Genomic DNA, 27,348 nt, shown 5'->3' on the forward strand with positions numbered 1-27,348 from the left:
CCCCCGGCGTTGCCAGGCTCCGTCGATAGGGGAACCGCCCCCGCTCGGGTCCGCGTAGGGGCCAGCACCTTGCCCGGGACCTCGGTGCCGGGACGCTGCGCAGCTGGCGACCGTCGCCACTGTCGTGCAGCCGGAGCCTCTAGCAAAGTTGCAGGGCCCTCGCGGGGCCTGCGGACCGGCCCCTCCGCGACGGACCTGAACTTGACCCGACTTCGCGGCCGCAGGTGATGCAAATGGCACCTCGCTCAAGGGAACCATGGGCGTGTCTCCTGCCGCCGGGCGCAGGAGGCCCGGGGTCACCGTTTCCCTGGCGGAGCTCGAGGAGCAAATGTCCCGGGCGATGGCAGTGTGGTGCGAATTTGAAACGTAGTTGCAAGTAACGCTCCCAACACCGGAGGCTTGAAATCCCAGAGCAGGGAAGCCTTTGATACGCCCAGAGCCCGAGGTCGGCCCCACGCCCTGTTGTGACACAAGCAGAAGCACTGCGCCTGCAACACGCTCCTGCTCAGGTATGTGCAGGGCGCTGCGCCTCCCGCGGGCAGCACCCAGTTTCACTGAAGCTGCGAGACGAGGAGGCGTGGAGCCTGTTTCCCAGGCGCTCGCTAACCACCCCACCCCACCCGCCGCGCCCCTCCCCAGCCCGCCCACTCGGCCAGAGCCTCTTGGGTCCGGTGCCCAAGCTCTTCCCACATCTGTTCACATAGAGGTACCAAAATAGAAGCCTGCCAGAAAAGAGAGGTGTTTGGTTACACGTCGCCCATGACGGGGACAAGCCAATTTAGCCACAGCAGTAAAAGCTGAACGTCCCAGACCGTCGTGAAACCATGAGTTGTGGACAGTGATACAGGAGTTACCTTTTATGATGGGGGGAAAAAAAGTCATGACAAGACATTTTTAAAATCTGACTCAATGAGGAAATAAATGTATTGTTTGTAGTAAATGTTGAACAGTGATCTTTATGGGCAATTCCCCCTCCCTCCGACTCTCCCAAGTTCTCACATATTTAGAAAACTTTCCCCAAAGTCGTTTAAGATGAAATGTTGGGCTAGAATAGTGTGGATTTGAATTTTATTTCAAAAGGCAGATTTATTTCAGAGTTCAGAGTTTGCACTCCAGAAGGTTATTTGGCAAAATGAGGCCAATTGATTACACATACCAAGTATGAAACCAAAGCTGAGTGGGTTTCTATGGGTTTAATAAATGCATTACCATGTATGTATTCTACTGCCCTCTCATGGGTAAGATGGAGATATACCTAGTGGTAGTGTCTTTTTAAGTCTGAGATTAGGATGTTAAATTTAGTGGTTTCTATTATTTTGATAAAGTAAAATAAAATCAGGTTCTCTAAGGGACCTACACATACTCGGCTAACAGAACTTCAACTTCAGAAAACAGGGAGGAGACTTAACACTAGGGCTAGTACAAACATGCTGTTGGGATCACACCTCTGCTTACGACAACCTGTATAGAATGTGGAGACAGACAGGAATTTGCTATTTTTATTTTTTTTTCCATTTGAAACGAACGTCATTTCTTTCTGAGATGTTTCACCAAATTCTCTTTTTCACGTTTGTATCCACTGATCTTATAATTTCCCATTGTGAACTACTTGAGAGTAGGGATGAAAGCTTATTCTTTATACCTTTGCTGTCTAGAATAGTACCTGATGCTTTTGATATTTGATCAGTAATTGTTTACTAAGTAATATGAATGAAGTATCAGCCCAGCCACTAGATGGCAACACAGTTGTATGTGCATAAGTATAGTCTGGCTAATTGGAATATGACTTCAGCCTGAGTAATAGGCAATTTCTAGAAAGTTATATCTTGTTTTGGTAAGTGAAATCATTTAAAATGTCTCACTATAAGTGACTACAGTATAACTTTATTGTCAATGAAATCCTTAAAGCTAAGAATCCTTTTGTAAGATAAATTCTCACTAAGTAGAGTAACTCATAAGTATAGATTTTCTATATTTACACCTGTTCTACTGTTGTCTAAGAAAGCCACTCTTCACTTATATCTGGTCAAAAAGACTTTTTAATGATCCAAGTGCCTAAGCAAGTTTTATTCTATAAACCAAAAGTTCTCCCAATAACACGTCATTGCTTGTATCCTCCCCAGCCTCCTGCCTTAATAACTGTTTTGCCTGAGGTCATAGAAATTCTGGGATCAGACAAACCTAGGTCCCCACTGCTACTGCTCACTTAGGTGTATCCTTGTGCAGATTATTAACTTCACTAACTTCAGTTTATTCATCTTCCCTGCTATAGAGATAGTAACACCTTCTTTATAAAGTTGTGAAACGACTTAAATTAAATGATGTCAGTGGAATAATATCTAATACAGTCCTTGGCTTCTAGTAAGGATTCAAGAACTGGTAACTATTATTATTCACATGAAAATCTCACCCATATGTTATTTGGTTTATTTATTTTAGTCTCCTGACTTAAGGCCTTCGGCAATTAAATTAAGTTCATAACACCAGGTTTCATAGCGATAGGCCATGCGGATCTGGGCGACATTTGTCCTCCGGATGTCATTTCCCATAGGGCCTTCCTCTAGGTAATTGTTGCCCAGGAACTTCGCTTTCTCCTATAAGAGAAAAGTAAGCAGAATGGTTGTTATCTCTTTGTACCCTGATATAGACAATCATTACACCCTCCACAAGGATTCCTTCCTTATGTTAGCCAATGGCAAAAGGAAAAAAAAAAAGAAGAGGAAGAAAACGATTAAAAGCACTTACCCAGTGCCTCAGTGTGCATGGTCAGCTGAGACACAAGTGCATTTTGTTTCCCTTGCCCAAAAGGCATGGCCAGAGAAATAGAATAATTCTTTCTAGTCCCTGTCCATAGCAACTGCATGTGATTTGGGGGATAATTTTTTTCCACGTGTATTTCCAACTCAGTTTTCAATATTCAGGTGACCGGATCTAAAATCCGAAGGGCAACCAGGCAAAGACAGGTCTACCTCGTGAGAAATTCCACATTGCAGAACGCTGTTCCTTGCCACCTCACACATGTCACAGGTACTCAGCTTGAAGACTTGAGCGGCAATGGCGTACTCTTCCATTAGGGGCTCCTTCAGTTATGTATTTAAATGAGGCAAAAAGAAAGCGGGAAAGAATGCATTAAAAGAACGGCACCTTGCACAAAAAGAATAGTGAAAGAAATCAATGTAACTTTTAAAATTTCTGGGTGGGAAACAACAGCCCAACAAAACATGCTTGTATCGCTCAAGATTCCATATGAGTACCTTGGTGAAGTGGAATTGCATTGGGTCATCGGTAGACAGTGAGATCATTAGCCCTTTCTGGAGGAAATCTAAGAAAGGATTTTTGGCATATTCTAGAAATAAGCTGTTGTTACTTAATGGCGACATAGCAATGGGAATCTGAGCTAAGAAAAACAGATACTGTAATACAGGAGTCTGAAAAGGAAAAGGAAAAGAAAATTACTTAAGGATGTTGACAAAGGGATACAAATGAGAAATGTTAAAACCCCATGGTCTACCTCAAGTTTTAGCTTTCAAGTAATTATCACCTGTTCTTTAAATCCCCTAGTGAAGCAGAGGAATCGTTTTTAAATATGAATACTATTTAGAATAAAATGATGTGGGATCATCAGCTCTCAGAAGCGTTGCGCTGGATGGCTGTCTCTGGCAAAAGACCTCACCTAGAAACATTTCTTTTTTTCTCTACAAGGAAGTTCTGACTCTCACGAGAGGCATTTTAAGACGTGCTATAACAAGGAATCTGGCAAACACTAGCGTAAGGTGAGCCAAGCTGCCTCTGAATTATCCTTTGTCAGAGTTCTAAAATGGAAGCCAGGCCACCTGCTAACCCATCTCGGCCGTCAATAGCGGGGTAATCTTGGGCACGTTCCTTCACTTCTCTGGGCCTCTGTGAAATGAACGGCGCTAAATAATCTCACAACCAGTTTTGTTCTACTTTAACCTGATGTCAGTCTTGATAATGACTTGTGACTAGCTCCAATAAAAAGTCATTATTCTTTGTAATTTTGTTTTTCAATAACAGTTTACATTCAATCTTATTTTGGACTAGCTTCAGGTATACAGCATAGTGATTTGACATTCATATACCTTACAAAGCATTCTTCCCAATATTTCCCATACCTACCTGGCATCATACATAGTTATTACAGTATTATTGACTATATTCCCTATGTTGTTCTTTACACATAGGTAGTCACAGAATAGTCTTAATCCCTTCACCTTTTCACCCATTCACCCAACCCGTCTCCCCTCTGGCAATCACCAATCTGTTCTCTGTGTCTATGAGTCTTTCAAGTTTGATTGTTTAAAAAATGAACTATTATTAAGAGAGCCTCCGCCTCACCTTTTTTAAATTCAGGCCATGAGAAATGTTGTCTGCTGTCATGAATGCTGTCAGGAGATGGGTGAGCGCTCCAGCTTCCCCACAGTGAGGTCGGAACAGAAACGTATTCATGCCTCGTTCCCTAGGGAAATGGAACTGCTGTAGGAGTCACAAGTGACTGACTAGGACCTGGCAACAATTCTGGGCATAGAGCAATTTATGAGAAAATTTGATAGAAAAATGAATTCTCTGGAAGGGTATTCAAAGGACGTGGCAAAACCAGCAATTCCGAGTCACGATCTTAAGTCTTCCTAAACACAGACTTTTGAAAAATAGGCATCAGAGGACAGGAGGGTACAGAGGAGAGTCAGGATTTGATTACCTGAACAGAAACATCTTTAGTTTCTACAGGAAATCAGCAGCGTCCCCCTATCATCATTTCTCCTACTCACCCTTCAGGGGGAAACTGTTTCCAGAAAGCCCCAGAATAATATTCCTCTATTTATTCTTACTTAGACCTATCAAGAGGGGGGAAATGTATGGGGTTTTATAATAAATTGCATAGTTACTACTGTAAATTACTGTAAACATCCAAAGAAAATGAACTGTGAATGTTACTGGAGGCTCCAAAATGTCCATTCCTGCCCCTAAATAAATATAAGAAACTGGAGAAAAAGTCAAGGGAAAGACATGTCTGATTTGAGCCAGCTGGAAGCATCCCATCGGTGCAGTTCAGGCCCTTGACCGCCACGGGTGCCATTGCACCAGGAGAGAAGTGTGCCAAATAGATTCTCCTCGCTCCAATTCTCGTCTACTTACTTTCTCAGGCTGTTGAGCACCATGATGTTCGCATACATGTAGTAGGCATAGTAAGTGTAAGATGGATTACTTCCCGTTGTCCACTCCTGGGGCTTGGGGCTCTTGGAGGAAAACATGTGGCCACTGTGTTTGGACTCATCATCCACACTGTCAAAGCCAGTAATCTGCCAGGAAAAGCAAACCAGGCCATGGGTTCAGTCTGACTTAAGGGTCCCAGCCCTTAGACAAACTTTCAGCTCCCAAAGGCAAGGACCAAACATCAGAGATAAGCACCAAGAATTAGTCCCGGCCAGGTAGGTGAGCTTGTTTGTGCGCAGCAAGATGAAGGCCGACAGGTCATGCTTACATGCTTGAGGAAGACACTGAGGTCTGGGTGAGCCTGGGGGTTGATGGTGGCCTCAAATATTGGCATGAAAATATTCTCCAGCATCTTCCCAAAGTGCGGAAGGAAATTCTTAGCTCGAAACACATCGCTAGAGGCAAGAATGAAGAGAATTTAGGAGGACAGGAAGATTTTTAGGACTGATAGCCCCAATTCGAGGGAACCAGAGGACCAAATGCCAGGTTCAGGAAAAGACCTAGTATGTCCACCCTGGTACACTCTTCTTGGTTACCCATAAAGAGGGATTCAGTTGTGGTTGGGCATAGAAAGTATCAATTTCTTGCCTGATGGCCCCATCTCTTCTACAAATCCTCAGGTGGTGAGAAAAGCGAACCTTCACAGCTAAATCTAGGTAGAGAATGAGGAGTATAGGGACTATAACATAAAAGGTTCAATTATTTATGTGTGTGGCGTACAAGATGGTGCACATAGGACAGTTATCAAGAACAATCCTGATGTGTTGCAGCCAGGGGCAGTCTAACAAATTCTTATGATAGCACTCCGCATATGCCAGCCACTCTAGTAACTGATGAGAAATATTAGCTAACTTAATCCTTATAACAACTCAATAAGTTAAGTACTGGTATTACCCCATTTTAAAGATGATAAAGCCAAGGCACACAGCTAAGTACGTGGTAGGGTCAGGATTCAAGCACAGCCAGTCTGGGTCCATGCATCTAACCACCACACCTACTGCCTCTCTGCTGTAATGATATTACACGGAAAGTACTAATTCCAGCCCAAAAGTTACTTTTTTGGCTAAAGAGAGAGGATAAAATTCTTGTATTGCCACAGGGCACACAGAACATGAAGTAGGTTGCCAGAAAATATATCAACACTTCTGTTAGATAAATACTCAATGACACCGAACATCTCTGAGAGCGATGAGTAATTAACAGATGGTAACACCATTGATAAAGACTCATTGATTATGGAGAGCTTGAGCTCTTGCTGATGAGACAATCAGCCGACAGTAGACGTGGTTCTGATACAAGGAAGCTATATCCCAGTAGAGATGAGAATGGGAGAGAGCGAACTGGACACAGAGAGGAAGAGCAGGAGAAAGAAAGTGTATAGTAAAATGCATATACTTCTTAGTTAAGTTTTAATGATTCTCAATAAGTTACTTTGTGATCTACGTGAAGTCCTGTGTTTTTTAAAAAACAAAACCAAAAAGCCTTCTGGTTAGAAATTTGAACTGATAGGATCTTCCTAACTTCTGTCTCAGGCCAGGCGTGCTGCACCCAGAGGGAACAGTCAGGCACCCAGGACGCAGGACCCAGGACGGAGAGCGTATGCCTGTCTTGATCTGCTGCCCGTTTCTTGTTTGTGTGGAGGAGGTGAGGCAGGTACGTACTAGATCCTGGGCACCTGGATCATCCACGTCATGTTGGGGCAGTGGACGCGGTTGCGGACGAACCAGGTGGAGAGTTTGCTCCACTCCTCGGGACTTCGGCCGTAGATTGACAGGCGGGGCTCGGCGTGCTGGTACTTGGCCTCCACCAGGTCCGCACCGACCTCCTGCAAAGCCAAGAGAGGAGTCCAAAGGCGGGAATTCCTACAAGTAAATCAGGGGGCTGAGCCCGTGGGGTCCAGGAGCAGGAGATGGGTACGAAGAAGAATGGAGGAAACATGAGAAGTCAGTGGGAAACGGTCAAGGTTAAGCTCTGAGCCTTAGGCTAAGGGAACAGAGTTGAGGGGAATCCCACGGGGAGGAAAAGACGGATAGGACATCATGGAGTCTAGAGAGTGAAAAAGTCAGACTAGGCATGATGAGATATCCCAGGCACCTGCAAAAGAAATCCAGCTTTTCATAGGCCCCCTACCTCCCAAAACACATGTCTCCCAACTCCACATGTCATTCCTGCTCCCTAATGCTCAAGCATGAAAATGAGGGTGGGTTCCAATCCCAACTCTTCCCGAATTTACAACTCCCAAAGCCCGAGAGAGCCAGGTCCCTAATCCCAAATCTAATCCTAGGAATAGAGGTCTTTTAAAATCATCACAGCGGACATTTCAGAAGAAATTCTTATATTCATTTATGTAGTGCTTGATTTCAAGAATAGCCTGCTTTTTACCTCCCTCCCTCCTTCCCTTTCTTCCTTCCTCCCTTTCTTCTTTCCTTCCTCTCTCCTCTCTCCTTTCTTTCCTCTCTCTCCCTTTCCCCCTCCTCAAGAGCTAGGCCAGGCACCATAGATCTGGTGGTTCCTCCTCACCTTGATGATAGTGGCGAAATATTCCCCATCAATGTAATTGTCTGTCTTAAGGTAGAGGTCCCGCAGCTCACTTGCTCCTACAGGATTGTATTTGTCATTGAATTTATCAAAACGCTGGAAAGTCTGGCGTCCCTGAATCAGGAAACAGGAACACACGGGTGTCATTACCAGAGTTGCCTGGACACAGCTAGGGAATGGCCATGAGGAACAGGGGCCTGGTGGCAAGGGAAGGGGATGGGCTCCAAGAATGGAATCTGGGACAGTTGATGAGTGAATAAACCTTAATATTGTCTGTGGTGCTTGCGGTCAGCATGGTAAGCCAGCATGGCTCTGAGAAGGGAGAGTCTGTAGGAGAAAGGCATGTGGGGTTCTTCAGTGTTCGAGTGAAACTGATGTTATCTTTTCAACCTACAGCATGAACATCCAGAGAATCAACAGTCAGGTCGTAGGGATGCATTTTTAATTTAGTGAAAAGCTCCTTTAGGGTCAGCTTTTTCTCCTTGGTGCTATAGACCACTCTGTCAGCGTCAACGTGGTAAGATTTCTTGATAAAGCGCAGAAGGTGTTTCTGGTTCATGCAAGCAGCTGCATGGATATGGGTGTCCACCTGAGTGTACATTCAGAGAAAGAAAACCAGCAGTCAGCTTTCGTTATACTACTCTGTTAGAGGCTATGGTGCCTGCAAATCCCACTGTGGTGGGAGGAAGGAATAAGTAACAAGGCTGTGACTTGACAGCTATTGGAAAAGGCCCAGCAGAAAAACCAACCAACCAACCAAACAAACAAAAAACCCAACCAAACAAAACACTCCTGGCACCTTTCTATGTCCTTGCAAGGATGTGAAGGTTAGGCTGGATGGAATCACAGTGCCTGCTTCTGTTGTAAAACGTTACATCCAATTTACTTCCCCTTTACATCTGATCCACACAAAATTCTTGGGGACCATTCTCTACCCCTGAGACACATCCAGAAGTGAAGTAGATATCATAGTTTTCAGCCCCAAAGAGAGATAGGATTGAAATTATGAAGCCATGGCACAGTGACAGCATGTATGAGCTATTTTTATAATTACAATTTTATAAGCTGAAGTATTGATAGGTTATACAGAATTTGGTCCCAAATCTCTGCCCATATGTTTCCTATTCCCACTTCCTTGCGACCACTTACATGGTCAGAACACATCTTGGAAGTGTTTCTAGTTGATGCATTTTCCACAATCATTGAGTGTCGATCATCCTTTTGTGAGCTAGACTGAGCAGATATACCAGTACTTCTTAATGAGGAATATGAAACTCCGAAATATTTAATCCCTTCTCCAATGTTTTACAGTCAGGAAGTAGAAGAAAAAGGACTAGGATGAAGATCTTTCAGATCCTGAATAGTGGGTTTTGAGGTTTTATTTGCTTTTGTTATTTCTGTGGTTGAGGATTATAACTGTTTATGACAAGAATGTGGTAAACCTTTCTATGTGGAACCCATACAAATGGCTTTTAACCTTTTGGACATAATCTGTCTGCTTTTAGTAAATTCCACATAATCTACAGAAATCTCACGTTCATCAGAAAGACAGTATCTTTCTTGTCCTGCTCAGAAAATACTAATTGGGTTAATGTTTTTGCCCAGGGACGACCACTGAGCAGCGAAACGCTTACCTTCCTGCAGTTGTAGAAATCCCGGTGGGGGTTGTTCTTCAGCTCCTTTAACTCATCCATCTCGTTGAGCATCTCATGGACCTGGAACTTGGAGGAGAGGAACTTCAGGCGCCGGTGGGTGTAGGTCTTTCTGTGAAAAATTAAAGCACATGATTCTAAAAAATTCCAGACATTTAAGGAAGTCGCAATTTCAAAACCATCAGGACCCTCAACAACTACAGGGAACTATTATTAGAACAAACATTTCAGTTTACTCTGGGTCCCAAGGGCTTAATCTTTTCATCAAAATTGGACGTAATAATGAGGGAGGACTTAGGAAGGCATTTCAAGGCGGGGGAGACCGTGTGGCTCAAGGTGAAGGCCCTGGCTTTGGAGTTGGCATCTTTGGGCTCGAATCCTTTCTCAGTCAGTTGTGTGACTTTGGGAAAATTACTTAACGCATCAAAATCTCAGCCTGTAGAAGTGAAATTATAAATGAATACTTCATAGAACAGTTTTGAGGAGTATAAGAAATCATGGACATGGAGGGTTTAGCACAGCTTTTTAAACATCATAAGCACTTAAATACTTATGTTTCCTATCAATAGTTGGAGTAGTAGGTTAGATCTCACTAAACGCTTACACGGGTCCTTGGGCAATCAAAGCAAGTAAAAAATTCATATCATCTACGAAGGAGTCCAGATTGGGGTAGGGAAGCGGTTTGGGCTCATCCTTGCTGGCTGCTGCTTCGCTGGGGTAGACATAGACCACGCCGTCCTTCATTGTGAGGTGATAACCCAGGTTTTCCGGGAGGTTGTCTGTCCGGAAAGGGTCTTCTCCCTTCTTCACAGGAGGGGTGAAGACTTTTTCAATGAAACACAGAGGAATGTATCAGCACACAGGATGAATGACCACATAAAAACAACCAACATATGAAATACTGTAAAATCTCATTCGTTTGGAATGCTGTACATTGTAGATTATCGTTACCCAGAGCTGATAAAGTTTATTTTTACGTTGTTGCTCAAAGGTGACTAAATTAGTAGTATAAAGTAACTATCATAGTTTTTATCTGGTATAAGAATAATTTTTAAGTTCTTTAGAAGTACTGTTTACATAATTGATATGTTATTTACAAATAATTTTAATTATTTACTAAAGTTGGTTATCAGAGGCTTCCTGTTTAGAGTGTTTTCTTAGCTTATGAAATAATTGCATAGAAATAAAAATAAAATGACAGTTAGAAAGTAGAGTTTGGACCTTTTCCTTAGTTAAACTAACCTTCTCTGTCAGTCTTAATGTAGAGACGATATTTTTAAATAGGCTTAATTATCACAGCAGTTTTAGGTCCACAGCAAAACTGAGCACCCAGGACAGAGTTCCCATGTACCCCTGGCCACCCCCCTCACACACACACACAGAGCCTCACTATCAGTCCCCCACCAGAGAGGTACATGTGTTACAATCAATGAGCCTACACTTCGTTATCACCCAGAGTCTATAATTTACATCAGGGTTCACTCTTGGTGTTGTACATTCTATGGGTTTTAACAGTTGTATAATGACATGTATCCAACCTTACAGTATCACAGAATAGTCTTACTGCCCTAAGAATCCTTTGTGCTCCATCTCGAGTAGTTTTAATATACATGGAAATATAAAATAAATTTTTATTGTAAGAATGACAATTCTAATTGTAATTATATTTCCCACATTTTAGAGCACATATGCTTTCTGCTCAAGGAGTTAAGAAGGGATTATATGGATGAATGACCCCTTCTTTCCACTGCTATAGTTTCAACCTAAGAAAGTAAGAACAAAGTCCACACTGTCGTGGCCTTGAAAGTAAGGGGCCCAACAGGGGCTGGGATGGAACCTCCAACCCAGGAATCGAACCCAGGACCCTTTGGTATGTGGGCTGAAACTCCAATCACTGAGCCACACCAGTTAGGGCAGTGGTTCTCAACCTGTGGGTCGCGACCCCTTTGGCGGTCGAACGACCCTTTCACAGGGGTCGCCTAAAACCATCCTGCATATCAGATATTTACATTACGATTCATAACAGTAGCAACATTACAGTTATGAAGTAGCAACAAAAACAATTTTATGGTTGGGTCACAACATGAGGAACTCTGGTATTTTTAGACTGGATTATTTTTAATCTAGGGGCATATTTAATAGTTAGCAGTTGAACCTAAAGATATATTCCATACATTGAAGAAGAGAATTACTTACCTGGATAGAAGTTCTCATTTGCTACCCAAGGCTCCCCATCAATGTTCCGCAAGTACTTGGAGGGGGTTTTAGGGAACCTCTGAAAGGACTTCTGCATGTATTTCTCCCGTATACAAAGTGCCCGATACAGACCCTTACATACTATTTCAAAATCTTCAACTGTAACCTGCCAAAAACATTTCAGGGCATCAGAGTCATTCCTGTGGAAATCCGAGATGTGGGGAAAGCTTGTCGTTGGCACCTCCCAGCTGACCTGAGTATTGCTGAGCCCACCTGCCCACGTGGTTGCCTCCTAGCTGACTCGGGCCCTGGGTCTCCCTCCAGGGGCAGGTCCAGAAGTTTTCCTCCCTCTTCCATTTCTACCAAAACTTACCTGTCGGACGAGTCTTTCCCTACTGTCCTGTGTTTGTTTTTGTTATTTGTTAGATAGCAGTGATTATCCAGAAAAGATGATGAAAAAAACCCATTCTAACATAAAAAATCCTCTCTCTCGCCTTTTCTTCCTCCCTCTCTCCCTCCCTCCCTCCTTTCCTTCCTCCCTCCCTCCCTTCCTTCCTTCCTTCCTTCCTTCCTTCCTTCCTTCCAAGTAACATATAAACATTTTAAATTGGGGCATATGGAGAAAATATCTCAACTGAAAGGCAATGTGACTCTCATTGGAGAATTCCAACCACTTGCTGGTCAGTGAGGGCAATCATTTTGGGATGAGTAGAGTGTCATGCATCCCTCAAATCCTAACATGCCTTCTGTAGCTTTAAATGGATCAGAACATCATCCTGTGAGAGCTCATTCTTTTGGATGATTTTTTTAAAAATATATTTTATTGATTTTTTACAGAGAGGTAGGGAGAGAGATAGAGAGTTAGAAACATTGGTGAGAGAGAAACATCAATCAGCTGCCTCCTGCACATATCCTACTGGGGATGTGCCCGCAACCCAAGTACATGCCCTTGACCGGAATCGAACCTGGGACCTTTCAGTCTGCAGGCCGACGCTCTATCCACTGAGCCAAACCGGTTTTGGCATCTTTTGGATGATTTTAAAGAGAACTTTATCTGTGGCTAAAAGTGGAGAGATTCTGGAGTGAAATGGTCTTGGAATTGCTGGAAATTTCCTAGACCGGCCTATGCAGGCTTGTTCCCAGTGGTTCCTAGATGTTGATCCTAATCAGTTGAACTCTTTTTAAAGAGCTGCTGACCTTGGCCAAGCGAGTCTGGCGTAGGTGCTAGGTCTGAGGGTCTGCTTTCATGGCGTGCTTGTCTCGCCACCTAATGGGTCACCAGTTTATCAGCTCCTCAAGGGTAAGATCTAGATCTTATTCACCTTCGTGTCCTCGGCACGTAGCACACCATACCTACCACAGAGTCGGTGCTCAGTAAGGACCGATTGAACTGAATCAGTTGTTACCAGGGATCAGTCACCTTGAGAACTTAGCCCTGGTTTCCCTTTACCTCTCTGTTCAGTTAACAGGGTGAAGACGGATCTGGGTACAGAAAATGATTAAACAACAACAGTGGTCATTGCACTGCTCTGTGACTTTCCAATACCTCAGGACTAACCCTAAGTGGGTCAGTTGCAGAGAAAGGGGCTGAGGACTGGTCAGGAAAACTATATTTGGAGCATAGACTGATGACTAAACAGCAGTTTCATCGATACGATGCTGATTCTGCATGTCCATGTGGCAGAGATTTATTAACTGACCAACTGTTCTGGGTAGAGCAGGCAGGTCAAGTTGTTTATGCCACGAACTTACTGTTCCTGTGGCATCCTAGAGTCTGTTCCAAGCCACCCTCTATTATGTAAGCATCTGTAATGAAACTGGAGAGGACAGTTGGTCAAAGGGTAATAGCCCCATTAGAATTTTCTCACCTGTCTCTCATTGTCTGCTTTTTTCTGGTCTCTCCACTCTTCTCTCTTTTCCCTTCTTTTTCTTGGATTGAGTCATGCTGCCTGTAGCCTTTCTCTCTATTCTATGTCTGTCCTGGGTCCATCTTTTCCCAGGGGCCCCCCTGTGCCTCCTGGAGGCTCCCTTTCCTGCTTGTTGATGCCCTCAGTGAGAACAGTCCACCAGCTGGTTCCTTTGGTTCTTTTGCTCAAATCTGTCCACTATATTGTGTAACACACACACACTGCATTCTACTGCATATTCCCCAGGTGCAAGAAATGAGATAAAGGAGAAATTAACAAAAATATGAAAGCAAGACAGAAATATAAGTCCTGGCATATTGTTTTTGAAATGCAGTCATGTATAACACAGGGCAGGGGAGCTAACACCTTTCTCAAAAGGAAGGGGATGAAGGTAAGAAGCTGAAACAATCAAGCTGAGTGTCTTCCCAGCAGTTAGGGACCAGGAGCTACTCACCCCCGAGGCATAATCCCCGGTGATCTGCACTCTCTGGAAATCGGGCACCTCCTGGTAGGTTGGAGATGAAGAGATGTATTCGTCGATTTGGGACATTTTGGTGGACGATGTTTCACTTTGTGGAATAGACAGGTTAATAGTCTTCCGTCCGAAGAAACGCTTTTTTCTGGGTTTAAAATGAAAAAAATAAAAGGATTTATCTTTGTCTTCATTGGAAGTTTCATTGTGATAAATTGATGTTCACTATGCAATTTCATTTGGAGAACAAAAAGTGAAAACTAAATTGTGGGTTGGGTGTCAGAAACAGGATCCGACCATATGGGAGGAGATATCACATGACTGTTCCCTTCCTCCTGGAGCAGTGGGCTTGAGGGAACATTCTAGAAGGCTTTCAGCATGACGTTGTTCCCAGGTGCCCACCCCTAGCAGAACAGGCAGTCTGGGGACTGCAGTAAACACAGGCTGTATCAGTTACTACCTGTGCATATTCTTTCAATTCTGTGAGCTTCTGTCTCCCATCTGCAAAAAATTGTGTACTGATGCCTTCCTTATAGAATTTCTGTACGATTTCATGTACATAAAATGCCTAGCACAATACCTGGAACTTACAAGTTGCATAATCAATATTACTTCTTCAAATCAGCAAGTACTTATTGATCCAAACCCGATGTTGAGTCCTATGGGGGATGCCAAAGAAGGTGGGTTGTTGTTCTCTCTTTACAGACATAGAACCAAGAGGAAGGCAGCAGAATGATCTCTCCCCCGTGGAGCCAGGGGTGGAAGGTTGGGGGAGTGCTATGAAGAGGAGGTTCCAGGTAAGTGGTTGATATAGGTCTGAGTTCTAAATCCTGGCAGACACTGAGTAGTGGAGTCGCTCAAATAAGGGAAAATAAACAGATTTGTGGAGAGGGATCTATGGAAGTTGTTGGGAGGCAGTAATTCTGCATTATATGCATAGGGTGGGCAGGGCAGCGAGGCAGAAATGGAAGGCTGTGCTCCTGGGCCTGGAGGAGGTCCAACTGGCTGGAGGGCAGGAGTCATATCAGGTAGCGGAATACTAAGGCCTGCTAAGGTCAGAGTCTCAAGATGAGGCCCCCGCGTTCCAGTTCCTGAACCCATCAGGCGTACGTTGAGTGTGTGCACAGTGGTCAACCGGCCCACTTTGGTTTGGAACAAGCGCATAGTAGCTCATGTCCTCTTGCTCAGGTGGATGTGGCGTCTTCAACTGAAGGGAGTTGTGACTGAGGGTAGGAGGGCCACTATTTTCTCCCGTTTTAGTGATTGTTCCCTTGCCCTAGTCAGTGTATATAAAGGGGGTCGGAGGAGAAATTTTAAATTTCTGGCAGAATTCTTCCTTTGAGTTGAACCATCATTCAGACACACTGAACCACCTGTCCTGACATTTCCCCTTCTTTGCGTCCCAATGTACTAAGTACCCCCCTTACACCACTTACCTCTTGCCTGCTGTGGAGGTGGACAGAGACTCCATGTGGAATATGTGTGCTTGCATCTCGAGATGGGAAATTGGACAGATGTCATCCACATCAAAGGGGGAAAGCTCTTGACGGCCCCCCTCATCTTTGACTTCAGAGGCAAACACTTTTTCAGCAAAGCTACGCATGGCATCATCCATCTCTGAAAGAGGTGTTTGCGTGTTAGTATTCAAGCACTTTCGCAGAAGTCTTCGAGGGTTTCTGCGATGTGTGAGGCACAGTGCTCAGGACTGCCCGGGGTGCAGGGCTCCCCTGCTCTCTGACCAGTGTCCCAGAAATCTGTGGGAGTTGCTGCTGCTCTCTCTTGAGTGGCTTGGTGTGGGTAGCTTGGAAATCCATGATCAGAAACACAGGTCCGATTCTTACAACACATTTCAGGAGGGTCCGGGAGATGGGTTTGGGCTCTTGTAGGACTAGCACTTAACGTAAGATCACCTTACCTGGCAGGGCTAAGTTTGATACCATGGTAACCATGCGGCATAGTCCTTCAGTTTGGTTGGAGGAGTGTTTTATTTATTTATTTGGGGGGGGGGGGGACGGGGTGGTTAAAGATGTACATAGAGTTGTTGGTCCCTTGAGTTTTTCTTCCTAAAGAGAACCAATGATCTGAGTACTTCTGAGAAAAAAGTGTACTTAGGGTCTTTCTTCCTCATAGGATAGATACTGTGTTTTTCTCTTATATCACAACCTCGTTTGTTTTCCCCAAAATCCTGACAACTTAGGAAAATGCTGGCATAGAGGGGAAGGAGACCACTAAAATTTACTACCTAGTGTTGGGAGTCCCATTTCTGAGTGAGCCTTGGGAAGCCACTGTAACGTGCTTTAATTTTTCCATTCTTAAAACGGATGGAAGGGTGACCTTTAGCTCGGCAATGAACAACCCCAAGGCTCTCAGGATGTAAGAAAGGGTGGTGATGGCGATCAGCATTCCACCATATTTTCCAGATACCCAGTTGTTTCCATCTAAAGAGTCATTACCTCTAATACTTGTAAATGTCTCTTGGTTTTTTTCCAGCAAAGCCTAGGTAGCAAATAAGGAAAATGGCAACCAGCTATTTGGAGCGACAGTAGAAGACGAACATTCTTCACACGATGACAAAGCAAAGTGCATGCAAAGAGGAAGATCCCCTACTCCCGCCCCATCAGCGTCTCTACAGGTCTCCAAAATGCCCCATTTCAATTCTATCTTAAGTAAGTGTAACGTGTTCAAGTCTCTGTTCTGCACATACCAACTCCTTCACCTTCCCCTGTTTCCGTTTCCTTCTCTGTACCGTGGGAATACTAATGCCTACCATACCTGGCTCACCAGGCTGTCGTGACACAAGGTGAGATAATGTACGTGGAAATGCTTTAAGGGAAATAAAACACCAGAATAGCTGAATGGTGTCATTTGTAGCCTTGGTCAGACAGATATTTGGCATTCTGGGTTAGCTTTGGGCTATTAAGGGAATGATAAATGACATGACTTAGTACAGGCTGAAGCACACATTAGAAATGACAGTCATTGATTCATAACTTCACCAAGACTAACAGCCACTGTTCAAAACCTGGCCTGTCACAGCTAAGTAACAGAGAAGCCCTCTATGTTGGCTGAACTTCACACATCCATTTGCTCCATTAAACTCAAGCACTTTCTGAAACTGAAAAGCATCTTAAAGTGCTCTGAGTAGTTCTTTGGCAAGCACCACAATCCACGGAGGAACAAATAAAACATTAAATAGGTACATTTGATGGTTTGAGAATGCCTACCCCACCCCACTGCCCACTGATCCCTAGAAGGCGTATCATTTCTCCCTGAGCATCACCAACAAGCACATGCACCTCAAGAATGAATGACAAGCAGATGTTAGAAGCTCCATGCATCACGAAGGGCCAATGGTAGCAGGCCAGTGGGTTATGATGATGAAGAAGAGGATGAGGATGAGGGTGCTGGGTCTGTGGCGATGCTGCTGGAGGCCTCAGCAAGGACAGGATGAAATGGATGCCCAGGAGCCAAGTCCCAGGTGCTTGAGATCTGGCTCTTCCAGATAAGCATTCATTCTCTGGGACTGCACACATCTGTCTGTTCCATATTTTAAAATATGATTGTTTTTACTAAGGTTGTATCTTCCTAAGCCACTAGAGACAGTTGAAAAGCAGAAATTCTACTCTCAAGAAGTAGTTTATGCATAACCCCTGGACACAGACAATATGCGTCAACGGGGGAAAAGAAGGAGGCATCTGTAATACTTTTCAACAATAAAGATGAAATTTTTAAAAACCAACAGCAAAACTTTAGTATCTAAGTGAAATATGCATGGTTAAGTTATTTCATAAAATCAATAAAATGGAATCAACTAAAAAAAGTCTTTTACAAAAATTATATGGTTGATATTTCCTTCCACTGAATCAACCAGTTGTTTTGATTTCATGTAACCACAGCTGAAATTTAACTCATAATTGAAGAGCTCTGCCTTTCAAAAATACTTCAGGGAGTGGTGGCTGCAGAGGGGAAAGCGTGAGGCTGGTGTTTGAGAAGAGGAGCAGATAAGATTTGGTGACAACCTGGATTCATGGCCTGAAGGACAGACATGCCCATGGATTTGTGCAGATCATCGCTGGGCTCTTTTCTGAGCGTGTCGTGTGGGAGGGGATGGAGCGTCTGAGTCGAACTGCCTTGAGGTTAGGACATCTACGTTCAGAGAGAACAGACAAGAGAACAGAAACAAGGAGTAGAGGGCGAAGCGGAAAGAACAGTGGCCTAAGGAGTGAGAAAAAGCGTCCATGACCATGAGTGGCCTGGGGCAAACCACACAATCGATGGTGTCTCAGTGTTCATCATCATAAAAGGCAAGCATTAATAATAATAATGTCAACTTCAGAGAATTGTCATAAAGATTAAACAAGAACAGAATAATATTGAATGTAAACTGTAATTGAAAAAAAAGATTTAAAAAAGGGATAGTTTTAAAACAACACAGTCCTAGCCAGAAGTTGGGGATTATTATTATTAACATAGGAAATGCAAGACTCGAGAAAAGGAATACCATGCTTGCTCTTCACCCAGCAGATCCAGAAAAGCATGCTTATTTCTCAGCAGTGCTTTGTCAATGGGGAGGAAGGACAGCGTGTAGGCCCTTCATCGCCCACATCTCATCTCACAGAGGAACTCAGAGGCAGACCTACCAACAGTCAGCTAAAGGACAAGTCTCATTTGAGCTGGAGGGGAACATACATGTAAAGTTCCAGTTTTATCTAAAACGGCCTTTTATTTTACCGGGTCACAAAAATTCACCATATTATATTTTGCTTTGGAGTTGAAAGTTTACGAAAGCAACACTCAATAGATCCCCTTGGCTAATCTATCTCTAAAGGAGAAAATGATTTTATTTCAAATTTTCAAATGGATGTCCCCTGAGATTCACTTTTTTAAAAAGAGGAATTTTTTTGTGTGTGTGTGGGAGGGTGGTCTGTAAACCCGTGAGCTCATTTGCTATGCTATGGGATATCTCTGGTCATTAGAGCTAGCTTTGCTGGCTCTCAGTGGTGTCATTCAATAAACACTGCTGAAAAACACCCATGTTTCTGGGATAGTATCTTTTAAAAATTGATACTTTGGCAAATGCCAGGGAAAATAGTCCCATATACTCACGTTTTTCTTCAGCTGTATGAAGTAAAATAAAACAAGACAATTTATATGAACAACTTTCAGAAATCATAGTGGCTATTCCTTAGTGCTTTGGAATAGAAATATGTAGATTGGTACAAAAAGGGGTGTGGTGGAGTGTGTTGTTACAGCTCACTCTTCCCATTGACCTGCAATTTGCTGCCATCAAAAAAAAACCTGGAAACATAGTCCTTATACAACTCTTCATTTTATTTTATTTTCTAACGTCTCTTTAAATTTTTGTTTATAATCATAAAGAGGTACTCTTTATAAAAATGTCATTTTAAAGAAAACCTGATCAAAAGGAATGGAAACTCTTACGTGATGCTGGTAGCAGGTAAACTGAAACAGCTAACACCTACCAGCCATTTCTGAGCGTCTATCCTACTAAAATCATTCTTAAACACAAAAAAATATTTAGTGCAAATATCATTCTCAGAGCATATTCATACTTATAAAAAACTGTAAAGAACCTAAGGGATTATACAGCTTGGAATTATACAGCTATTTAAAATTGTATTTAGGTCCTGGCCAGGTAGCTCAGTTGGTTGAAGTGTCGTCCTGATACACCAGGGTTTCAGGTTTGATCCCCAGTCAGGGCACATACAAAGAACCAGTGAACTGTAAATCCTGTGTGTGTGTGTGTGTGTGTGTGTGTGTGTGTGTGTATAAAATCAATTTTTTAAAAATGATGTTTAGAAAGGGTTTGGAGGACTATGGCAAATGATTAAGTTACAATTTAAGCAAAAAAGAAAATAGGCACCATATAAAATGACATGCAGTATAATCACAGTTGTGTGTGTGTTTTTAATCTTTGCATTTACAAAGAAAATAGATTGAAAAGAAAACCACTAATGTGTTAAAAGTGATATCTTTGGATGATGGGACTGTGGTGGTTGTTTTTTTCTGGTTACTACTTTCCCTAACTTCCCAATTTCTCTAAATGAGTGTTTATTACTTTTACTTTTTGGTAGAATTCCTCTCTTTTTATTTCATGTGAAACATGTATTACCTTTTTAATGAAGAAGACATAACTTATTTTAAAAATTACTCTGTGTACAAACCTGGATTGAACCATCAGAATACAGAGATTGGGTTAATGTTTCCATTATGGTCCTGATTTCCAGCTAATCCTGTAGCTGGAGACATTGCACACACCCTTCTCAGAAGCGTGGCAGCACAGGCTTTGCCTAGCAGCAGAGTAGATATTAAATACCTTACCCAGTTTCCTACCGGGATCGTCAAAGTTGCTACCACATGATAGTTTTAGAAAATTACCTCCCTCCCAAAACTAAGGGGGAAAAAAAAAATCCCAAACTTGAAAAACCTTGTCTTGCCCCTTCCTGAAATGTATTATTAAGGCTACTATAAATCCTAAATAAAGGATCACCAGAGCTGATGTGATAGTTAAAGGAATGGCTGCCTATTAAAAGAACTGTGCTCTCCAAACACTGTTGCACACCTACCTGTAAGTTTCAACAGAGGCATTGTTGCTGGGATCCTTGATTCTAGGATAGCACAGTAGGAAGGAGGAGAGAGGAGAACGTGGGGAGGACTGCCCTACAGTAAAAAGGGCCCTGACTCTTTATTTTATTTTATTTTTTTGCTTTGCTCCTGTAATCTGACCCTTCTCGGCTAAAAGGAGCGAGATGAGCTTTAGACCTATTTATAGCTTTAGGCAATGGACAGTGAAAACCATGTGAAGCTTCCGATCTTCACTGTGGGATTTTAGAAGAGGTCTCAGTGGTGGGCCAGGAATTGCATTCCAATCCTCTCCAAATCGTCCTACAGAGTGAGTGCTCTTCAAGTGTCATTTTCTTGTGTGAGTTGACCCTGAGATCATTTCCCACCCTAGTGAAATACAGGGGAGTCTTCCAGGCGTCTGGAAACTCGAGGTCCTCAAAATTTCAGGGATGAAAACAACTTTCTGAGGTTGGTGAATATGCTGGTATATTCATCAAGCCCTCAAGAGACTCACTCACTGTCTCTCTCTCTCTCTCTCAGAAATATCCCTGACTTAGCAGAAATTCACCTGGCAGAATTTATTTAATTAATTAGCTAGTAGTTTACTTCAAATCTTATTGAAACTCAACTGCCATCTACAGTGCTCAATTACCCCTACTCTATATATTGTTATGAAAGAAATATACCTTTCTTTTGTGTAACATTTTATAGTATACTAGAGGCCCAGTGCACGAAATTCGTGCACAGGTAGGGTCCCTAGCGGCTGCCAGCTGCCTGCTGGGACCACCCTTTGTTCTGCACTGCGTCCTGGTGGTCAGCGCACGTCATAGTGAGTGATCAAACTCCTGGTCGGTCCAACTCCTGAGGGGACATTTTGCATATTTGGCATATATATATATATATATATATATATATATATATAGTCACTTTGCAAACATTATTTTGACCCTAAGTACGATCTTGTAAGGGAAATAGTACCTTAGTCTTGCTTCCCAAATAAGAAAACCAGAGCTCTGAGAAGTGAAGTGTCTTGCCCAAAGTCATTCTGTTCGTAAATGGCAAAGCCAATGGTCTCTGGAGCGAAATATCATGCATTTCCCATGATAAAACAGAGCCTTAGTTATGGTTAAATAGGTGATAGTTACTGTTAGGTAAAGAAAGACTCAGCAGAAATGATGAATTATTAACATCTTATGTTCAAGACAGTAGCAACGGGTGGGAACTTCAGATTTGGAAGAGAATTATGGGCATAGGCTGGCTGACCTTTTTTTAAAATAACTATTTTATATTGAAAATTGGGGCAAGCCTTTTTGTTGGCAAAAACTGAATATTTTAATGCTTAGCTTTATGATAATTATATTTCAATCAGCAATATTGGAACACATTATAAAGTGTTACTAAACCAAAATAAATGTATCATTCTTTTCCAAATCCTTTTTGTGACATTTCCACCTGGATTGCCCAATGGTATCTACAAATTGATTTATCCAAACCAAGCATTTTCCTCTCCAAACCTGCTCCTCTCTCATTGTGCCTTATCTTTATATGTTACCCTTAAATTTTCCCATTCCTTCTGTGGCAGATACCCTAGTTATCTACTCAAAACTTGTTTTTCCAACATTATAGAGGTTCCTCAGAAAATTAAGATTAGGACTACCATATGATCCAGCAACACTTCTTCTGGATGTTTACCCCTAAATATGAAAACATTTATTTGTAAAGATAAAAATGAAAATATCTTAGGAGACTGTTGTTTTCCTGGGAATTCCAGCTGATGCAGGTTAGAAAAATGATTGATTATCCTATGAAGAGTTCCTAAGATTGTATATAGTCTACTATTGTGTTTTAAAAAAATAATTCAGTTTATTTTTGTTTTCCCATAAAATTTGAAGTGTATTTGATTCTTAAAAAAAAAAAGAAGCAGTTTCTTGATAATACTCAGTATTTAGTATATGGGGAAATTAGACACTCCTATGTGGTTGGTAGAAGTTTAAAATTTTAGCTTTTCTGGAAGGAAATTTCGCAATACATTTATCAAAAACCTTTAAAATATGCATATCTGTTGATACAACTTCATTTTAAGGAAATTATTATACAGGTACTCAAAGATGTATTTCAAGAATATTAATTGTAGCCTGGCCGGCATGGCTCAGTGGTTGAGCATTGACCTATGAACCAGAAGGTCACGGTTTGATTCCTGGTATTACTTTCTGTGTCTTTAAAAAGTTGTTCATGTGACTAGTTCAGCTGTATGATAGACGGCATTGGTTGGAGCTAACATGGAGGCCTACCCATTATTTAGAACATTATGCCAATGGAAAACATTCAGAGTTCCGAGTAACAAATTTACAAGTGTGTTTTTAAAAAATGTTATTGAATTTATTGGGGAGACATTTGTTAATAAGATTACATAGTTTTCAAGTGACAAACATGGTTTTTAAAGGGGGAGATTTCTTGTATCTCATCCAGTTAGAGATGCCTGTAACCTGAAGTTCTCTGGGAAGACGACACTTCACAGCCATGAGCTGCACACGGGTCAGGGCCACCGCTGCCTGCCTTCTTTTGTTCAGAAAGCCCTTCTGCTTGGCTACTGGCTGGCAGAGGTCTCCCTCCCGCTGTGAAACCTGGCTCCCTCCTCTCCGAGCTGCTCTCCTCCACCCCCTCAGCACCCTGTCCCGCATGGTTTTATGTGGCTCCTGGTTGCCCTTCACATACACTTCCAGGATCCGCTTAATCCTTTGTTACGTTGCTTCAGTGGGTGGTAGTCCAAGTTCATGACAACTTCTGGTTTGGGAATACAACCCTTTGCCAGCAGCAGCTAGGGACTTTTTTCTGTCAGTCTGTTAGAGGTGTGTAACGGTTATCTTATCCCCAAGGAATGAGGTTGAGTTTGGAGTATAACTACACCTGTGGGATTTTATGGCATTTTTTCTGGATTCAGCTTCATTTTCCTGTCAGTAATAATTTCCCATGCATGCCTAAAAATAAAGAAGTCAAATTTATAAGACTCATCCTTTTCCATGAGACAAACTGACTTTATTTCCTGTCTCTTGAATGGAACTGAAATTCAGCAGTTTGCTTTGAAAAAAACAATCTGAACTTCAAGCTGTGTGGGAAGAGAGAGAGGGAGGCATGCTATGGGGTCCATGCAATAATAACTGTGCTGGGCACTGTTCCAAGTTTGAAAAACACACACATATTATTTCATCTAATTTTCACCGTAGTCTTTTGAGGTACTACCATAGAAATTGAGACACGGTTATCTGCATGTTACAGCTGAAGAAATTCAGGTACAAGAAATTGATTTGTGCCCAGCCTGTCTGGCTCAGTGGTTGAGCGTGGACCTAGGAACCAAGAGGTCACGGTTTCCCAGTCAGGGCACATACGGGGTTGCAGGCTTGATCCCCGTGGGGGGCGTGCAGGACGCAGATCATTGATGTTCCTCTCTCATTGATGTTTCTATCTTTCTATTCCTCTCTCTTCCTCTCTCTCTATAAAATCAATTAAAAAAACCCAAACATATTAAAGAAGAAATTGATTTGCCCGCGGTCTCACGGCTCCGAAGTGGCAGTGGTGGGATTCCAGCCCAGGGACTGCGGCCCCGCCGTGTCATGTGCTGCCTCACTTTGGTTAGTTGTGCACTAACCATCATTGTGCCCAGAGGACAGGGGATTCTGGACTAGACATGAGGAGGCGGTATAGTGACTCCCAGCTTGATAGATGGCCGTAGGAGTAGATTGGTGAAGTCAAGGGGTACTTCAACTTATGAAATCTTCAAACTAAATCTTGAATGGAAGCCTCAGTGATGAAAGTGGAACTGCTTCTGTTGAAGGGGTGGGGGCTGGGGAGGAAGAGCAGAGTCCCCCCCTTCCCCCAAAACACACACACAGACTTTATCAAACTTCTCCCTTAAGACAATCCTGGGGCTTTGAGCAGCGTGGTTTGAAAACTACTAAGGAACCAAAAAGAGCACGAGATCTGAAATCATGAGACCTGGGTTCAAATGTGAGTTAAATACATCTATTTATAGTGGATTCAGTTTCTCATCAGTAAAACGGAGACCATTCCTGTTTTATATGGCTGTTGTGGAGGATTAACTGAGGTGAGGTATTGGAGCACTTTGAAATTGCAAAGCAATAGGTAATTTCTGTTTCCACGGAGCCTTGACTTGAAAAGCAGAGGCCCAAATGGCCATGAGGCATGCGTCAGGGTCTGGTGCATTGTGGGTAGCCTCGAGTATTCTCAGAAAAACTGGGAAGGAGGTGACTCTTGGGCAGTGTCAGAAGGGCGGCAGTTGGAACACTAGGGTTAAATAAGTTATGTCTCAGAGAAAAGTGTCCTTTTCCCTTGAAACAATCACCAACCTGCAACTAAGAAATGTTGTTTTAGAGACATCTTCACTGAATATAAAAGATGAACGAGGAACCACTGGCTATCTGGTTCACTGCTGTATGCCCAGAGCAGCACGTGTCTAGGCGTGTAGTAGGTGCTCAGTAAAAACCTGCTAAATGAATTGGGAAGAAAGGTCATAAGGAAAATTCACTCAGCCAGCGAGACAAATGTATTTTGTTAGGGCATGCGGCTATGCCTCACAGCGAGATCTGAATGTCATAGCAGCTCCAGAATGATGAGGCGACAGGGGCACAGGCCTTGGCCATTTCAGTTCATGTGCTGTGTTAGAGTTTCACTTTGGACTTTAATATTGTCAAATCCCTCCAATTTATAAAACAAGGATAAACTGAGATTTCTTTATCTAACTTTCAAAATGTATTTCAACTTCATTCCACTCATTAAAAAACCCCACCATTCACTTCAGGAATGTTGGGTCTCAGTTGTAAATGTGAACTGATTTATTTTAAGGTGTTTTAAAATAACATGGAGTTTCTCTTTCACACCTAAATATCGATGTAATTCATATATGTCAAACTCCTACAGAATGTGTCATTAGTGCCAGTTTTATTGCTTCCACAGCAGCCATTCTAGAAGATTGCTTTTCCTAACCTGGATAATATTTCAGGCTCCCCCATCTGAAAGACCCAACAGGCAACTGCTCAGTTCCAATCACGCCCTCCCCTTGGGCATGTAGCTGCCTCTATCTTTAGAAACATTTGGTATGAACCCCCAGGATAGCAGGTGCTCGCTCTCTTTATACGCCTCCAAAAAATTCATGGTAGTCTGTATTCATACAGGTTTTAAGCCCCCTCCAGTAGGTTAACAGATAAACTATTTTGGTGCAAGCGTGAAGCCATGAGGACAGTCTCCAGATAAGAATGATCAGTTCACTAGGTCTACGTCCAGCTCACAAACCTGACACTTTTGTTCCTGTTGGCACTGCAAAGGGGATCTGAGATCTGCATTCTGCATGTTCCCGGAGTCCCCGTCTGCTTTTGAGGTACAGGACCACATTTCATTGCCCAGCGGTGTCTGTAAAGCACCACGAGCATACCCTTCCCATTTGGGTCCTGGACCTTCTCTCTGTGCTCTCAAGTCATGGATCATTCAGCAGCTCTGCAAAATGATCCCCGCACAGCCTCTTGGCCCCTTTCCGTGTATTTATGGATATCAAATAACGATGCAACTATGTTGGCCTTTTAAGGACCTTCAGTATTGCCTGTGGTGACAACAGAAACCATTATTAATAGCACAGACACACAGGAGGTCCCCTCACATTCCAAATAAACAAGCTTCTTAGCTACTTTTTCATGTCTCTCTGCAGCTTCACTTTTTTGTAATCCTCACCCGAGGATATTTTCCCATTGACTTTTAGAGAAAGTGGAAGAGAGAGGGAAAGACAGAGAAACATCGATGTGAGAGAAAAATGATTGGTTGCCTCCTGCATGAGCCCCAACCAGGGCTCAGGCCAGGGAGCAGACTGCGACCGAGGTACAGGCCCTCGACTGGAATTGAACCCGGGACCCTTCTATCCACTGAGCCAAACCAGCCAGGGCTGCAGCTTCATTTTGCTGAGCAGAATAGCAGCTCTTATCAGAAGAAAACCTTTACTTTCTCAGATATTGGGGGGGTCAAGTATCGGCAGAAGAAAATATCTGCTATGTAGCATCAGTGCTTGATTTAAGGGGGAAATCTGTCCTACACACACGAAGTCCATGATTGCTTCTTTTTCACATGCATTTTATACTCTTCATGGTAGCCTCATGTATAAACAGTATTTGTCACTTACATTTGGTTTCCTTAAGTTCAATTCAGCCAAATATTAACTATCGCCTCCCTATTTCCCTTTTAAGGAAAAAAAATAAAACAATTGAAGCCTTTGGTATAATAAACCAAGGTCCTGATGATCAGTGTTCCAGGGTTAGGTGGAGAAGCCCAAGTTTGATAGCATTCTTTTATAAACATGTCTCCTTAATTAGGGTTGGGAAATCTGAGATATCCTCATTCAACTTCCCTATTTTATAAATGAGGACCCTGTAGGCTGGAATAGAAAATTATGGCTGGAATCCATGTTGTCTGGCTCCTAGCCCAATGCTCTTCCAACCGTACCAAGATTGGTAGACTATGCAGTAATGCAGATGAGACAAAAGACTTCCAGTGGTAGTTTTAAGCACTTCATATTAATGTGAGAGAATGTGACATATAGCTATGAATCATTTGGCTGTGAATCACCCCCAAGTAATCATTTAAAGCACGCTTTGACATTTTAGATTGAGATCAAATGAGGAACTCAGGTCTTCCAACACCGTCACATTCAAAAGTTTGCAATGAATATTAACTTTCAATAAAGGCACTTTAGTGGGGAGAAAAATGA

The 27,348-nt window shown here is 42.7% G+C and overlaps 1 protein-coding gene and 1 long non-coding RNA gene across 3 annotated transcripts; one reads left to right on the plus strand and one right to left on the minus strand.

The window, feature by feature from the left end:
- Nucleotides 1-289: 289 nt before the first annotated feature.
- On the plus strand, nt 290-17,752 carry LOC138995845 (uncharacterized). Its single transcript, XR_011468680.1, has 5 exons — nt 290-509; nt 6,765-6,885; nt 9,376-9,518; nt 14,703-14,794; nt 16,488-17,752. It is a non-coding gene; the product is annotated as an uncharacterized lncRNA (long non-coding RNA).
- On the minus strand, nt 1,947-20,691 carry AMPD1 (adenosine monophosphate deaminase 1). 2 transcript variants are annotated; one of them, XM_070396584.1, is made up of 16 exons: nt 20,585-20,668; nt 19,104-19,115; nt 15,434-15,614; nt 13,980-14,145; nt 11,619-11,784; nt 10,027-10,246; nt 9,405-9,534; nt 8,165-8,359; nt 7,753-7,884; nt 6,894-7,057; nt 5,501-5,627; nt 5,155-5,318; nt 4,357-4,477; nt 3,255-3,428; nt 2,970-3,080; nt 1,947-2,594 (listed from the first exon to the last, which is right to left on the minus strand). In XM_070396584.1, the coding sequence occupies exons 1-16, from the start codon at nt 20,604-20,606 to the stop codon at nt 2,436-2,438; spliced, it is 2,244 nt and encodes a 747-aa protein (XP_070252685.1). In that variant the 5' UTR covers nt 20,607-20,668; the 3' UTR covers nt 1,947-2,435. The 2 variants fall into 2 exon arrangements, with proteins under 2 accessions (XP_070252685.1, XP_070252686.1); XM_070396585.1 differs by lacking the exon at nt 19,104-19,115 and having other exon boundaries at nt 20,585-20,691.
- Nucleotides 20,692-27,348: the final 6,657 nt, after the last annotated feature.

The sequence above is a fragment of the Myotis yumanensis genome, unplaced genomic scaffold, assembly GCF_028538775.1.
Source record: "Myotis yumanensis isolate MYYU_CA2020_CCGP unplaced genomic scaffold, mMyoYum1.0.hap1 SCAF_17, whole genome shotgun sequence".
Lineage (NCBI taxonomy): Eukaryota > Metazoa > Chordata > Mammalia > Chiroptera > Vespertilionidae > Myotis > Myotis yumanensis.

Excerpts from the sequence above, each read along its gene's own strand:
- AMPD1 (XM_070396584.1), bottom strand. The coding sequence starts at position 20,606 with ATGCCTCTGTTGAAACTTACAG. Across the intron at positions 7,058-7,752 it reads ATTTCGCCACTATCATCAAG|GAGGTCGGTGCGGACCTGGT; the intron begins GTGAGGAGGAAC and ends TTGGCTTTGCAG. Across the intron at positions 4,478-5,154 it reads GTGCTCAACAGCCTGAGAAA|GGAACGAGGCATGAATACGT; the intron begins GTAAGTAGACGA and ends CCATTTCCCTAG.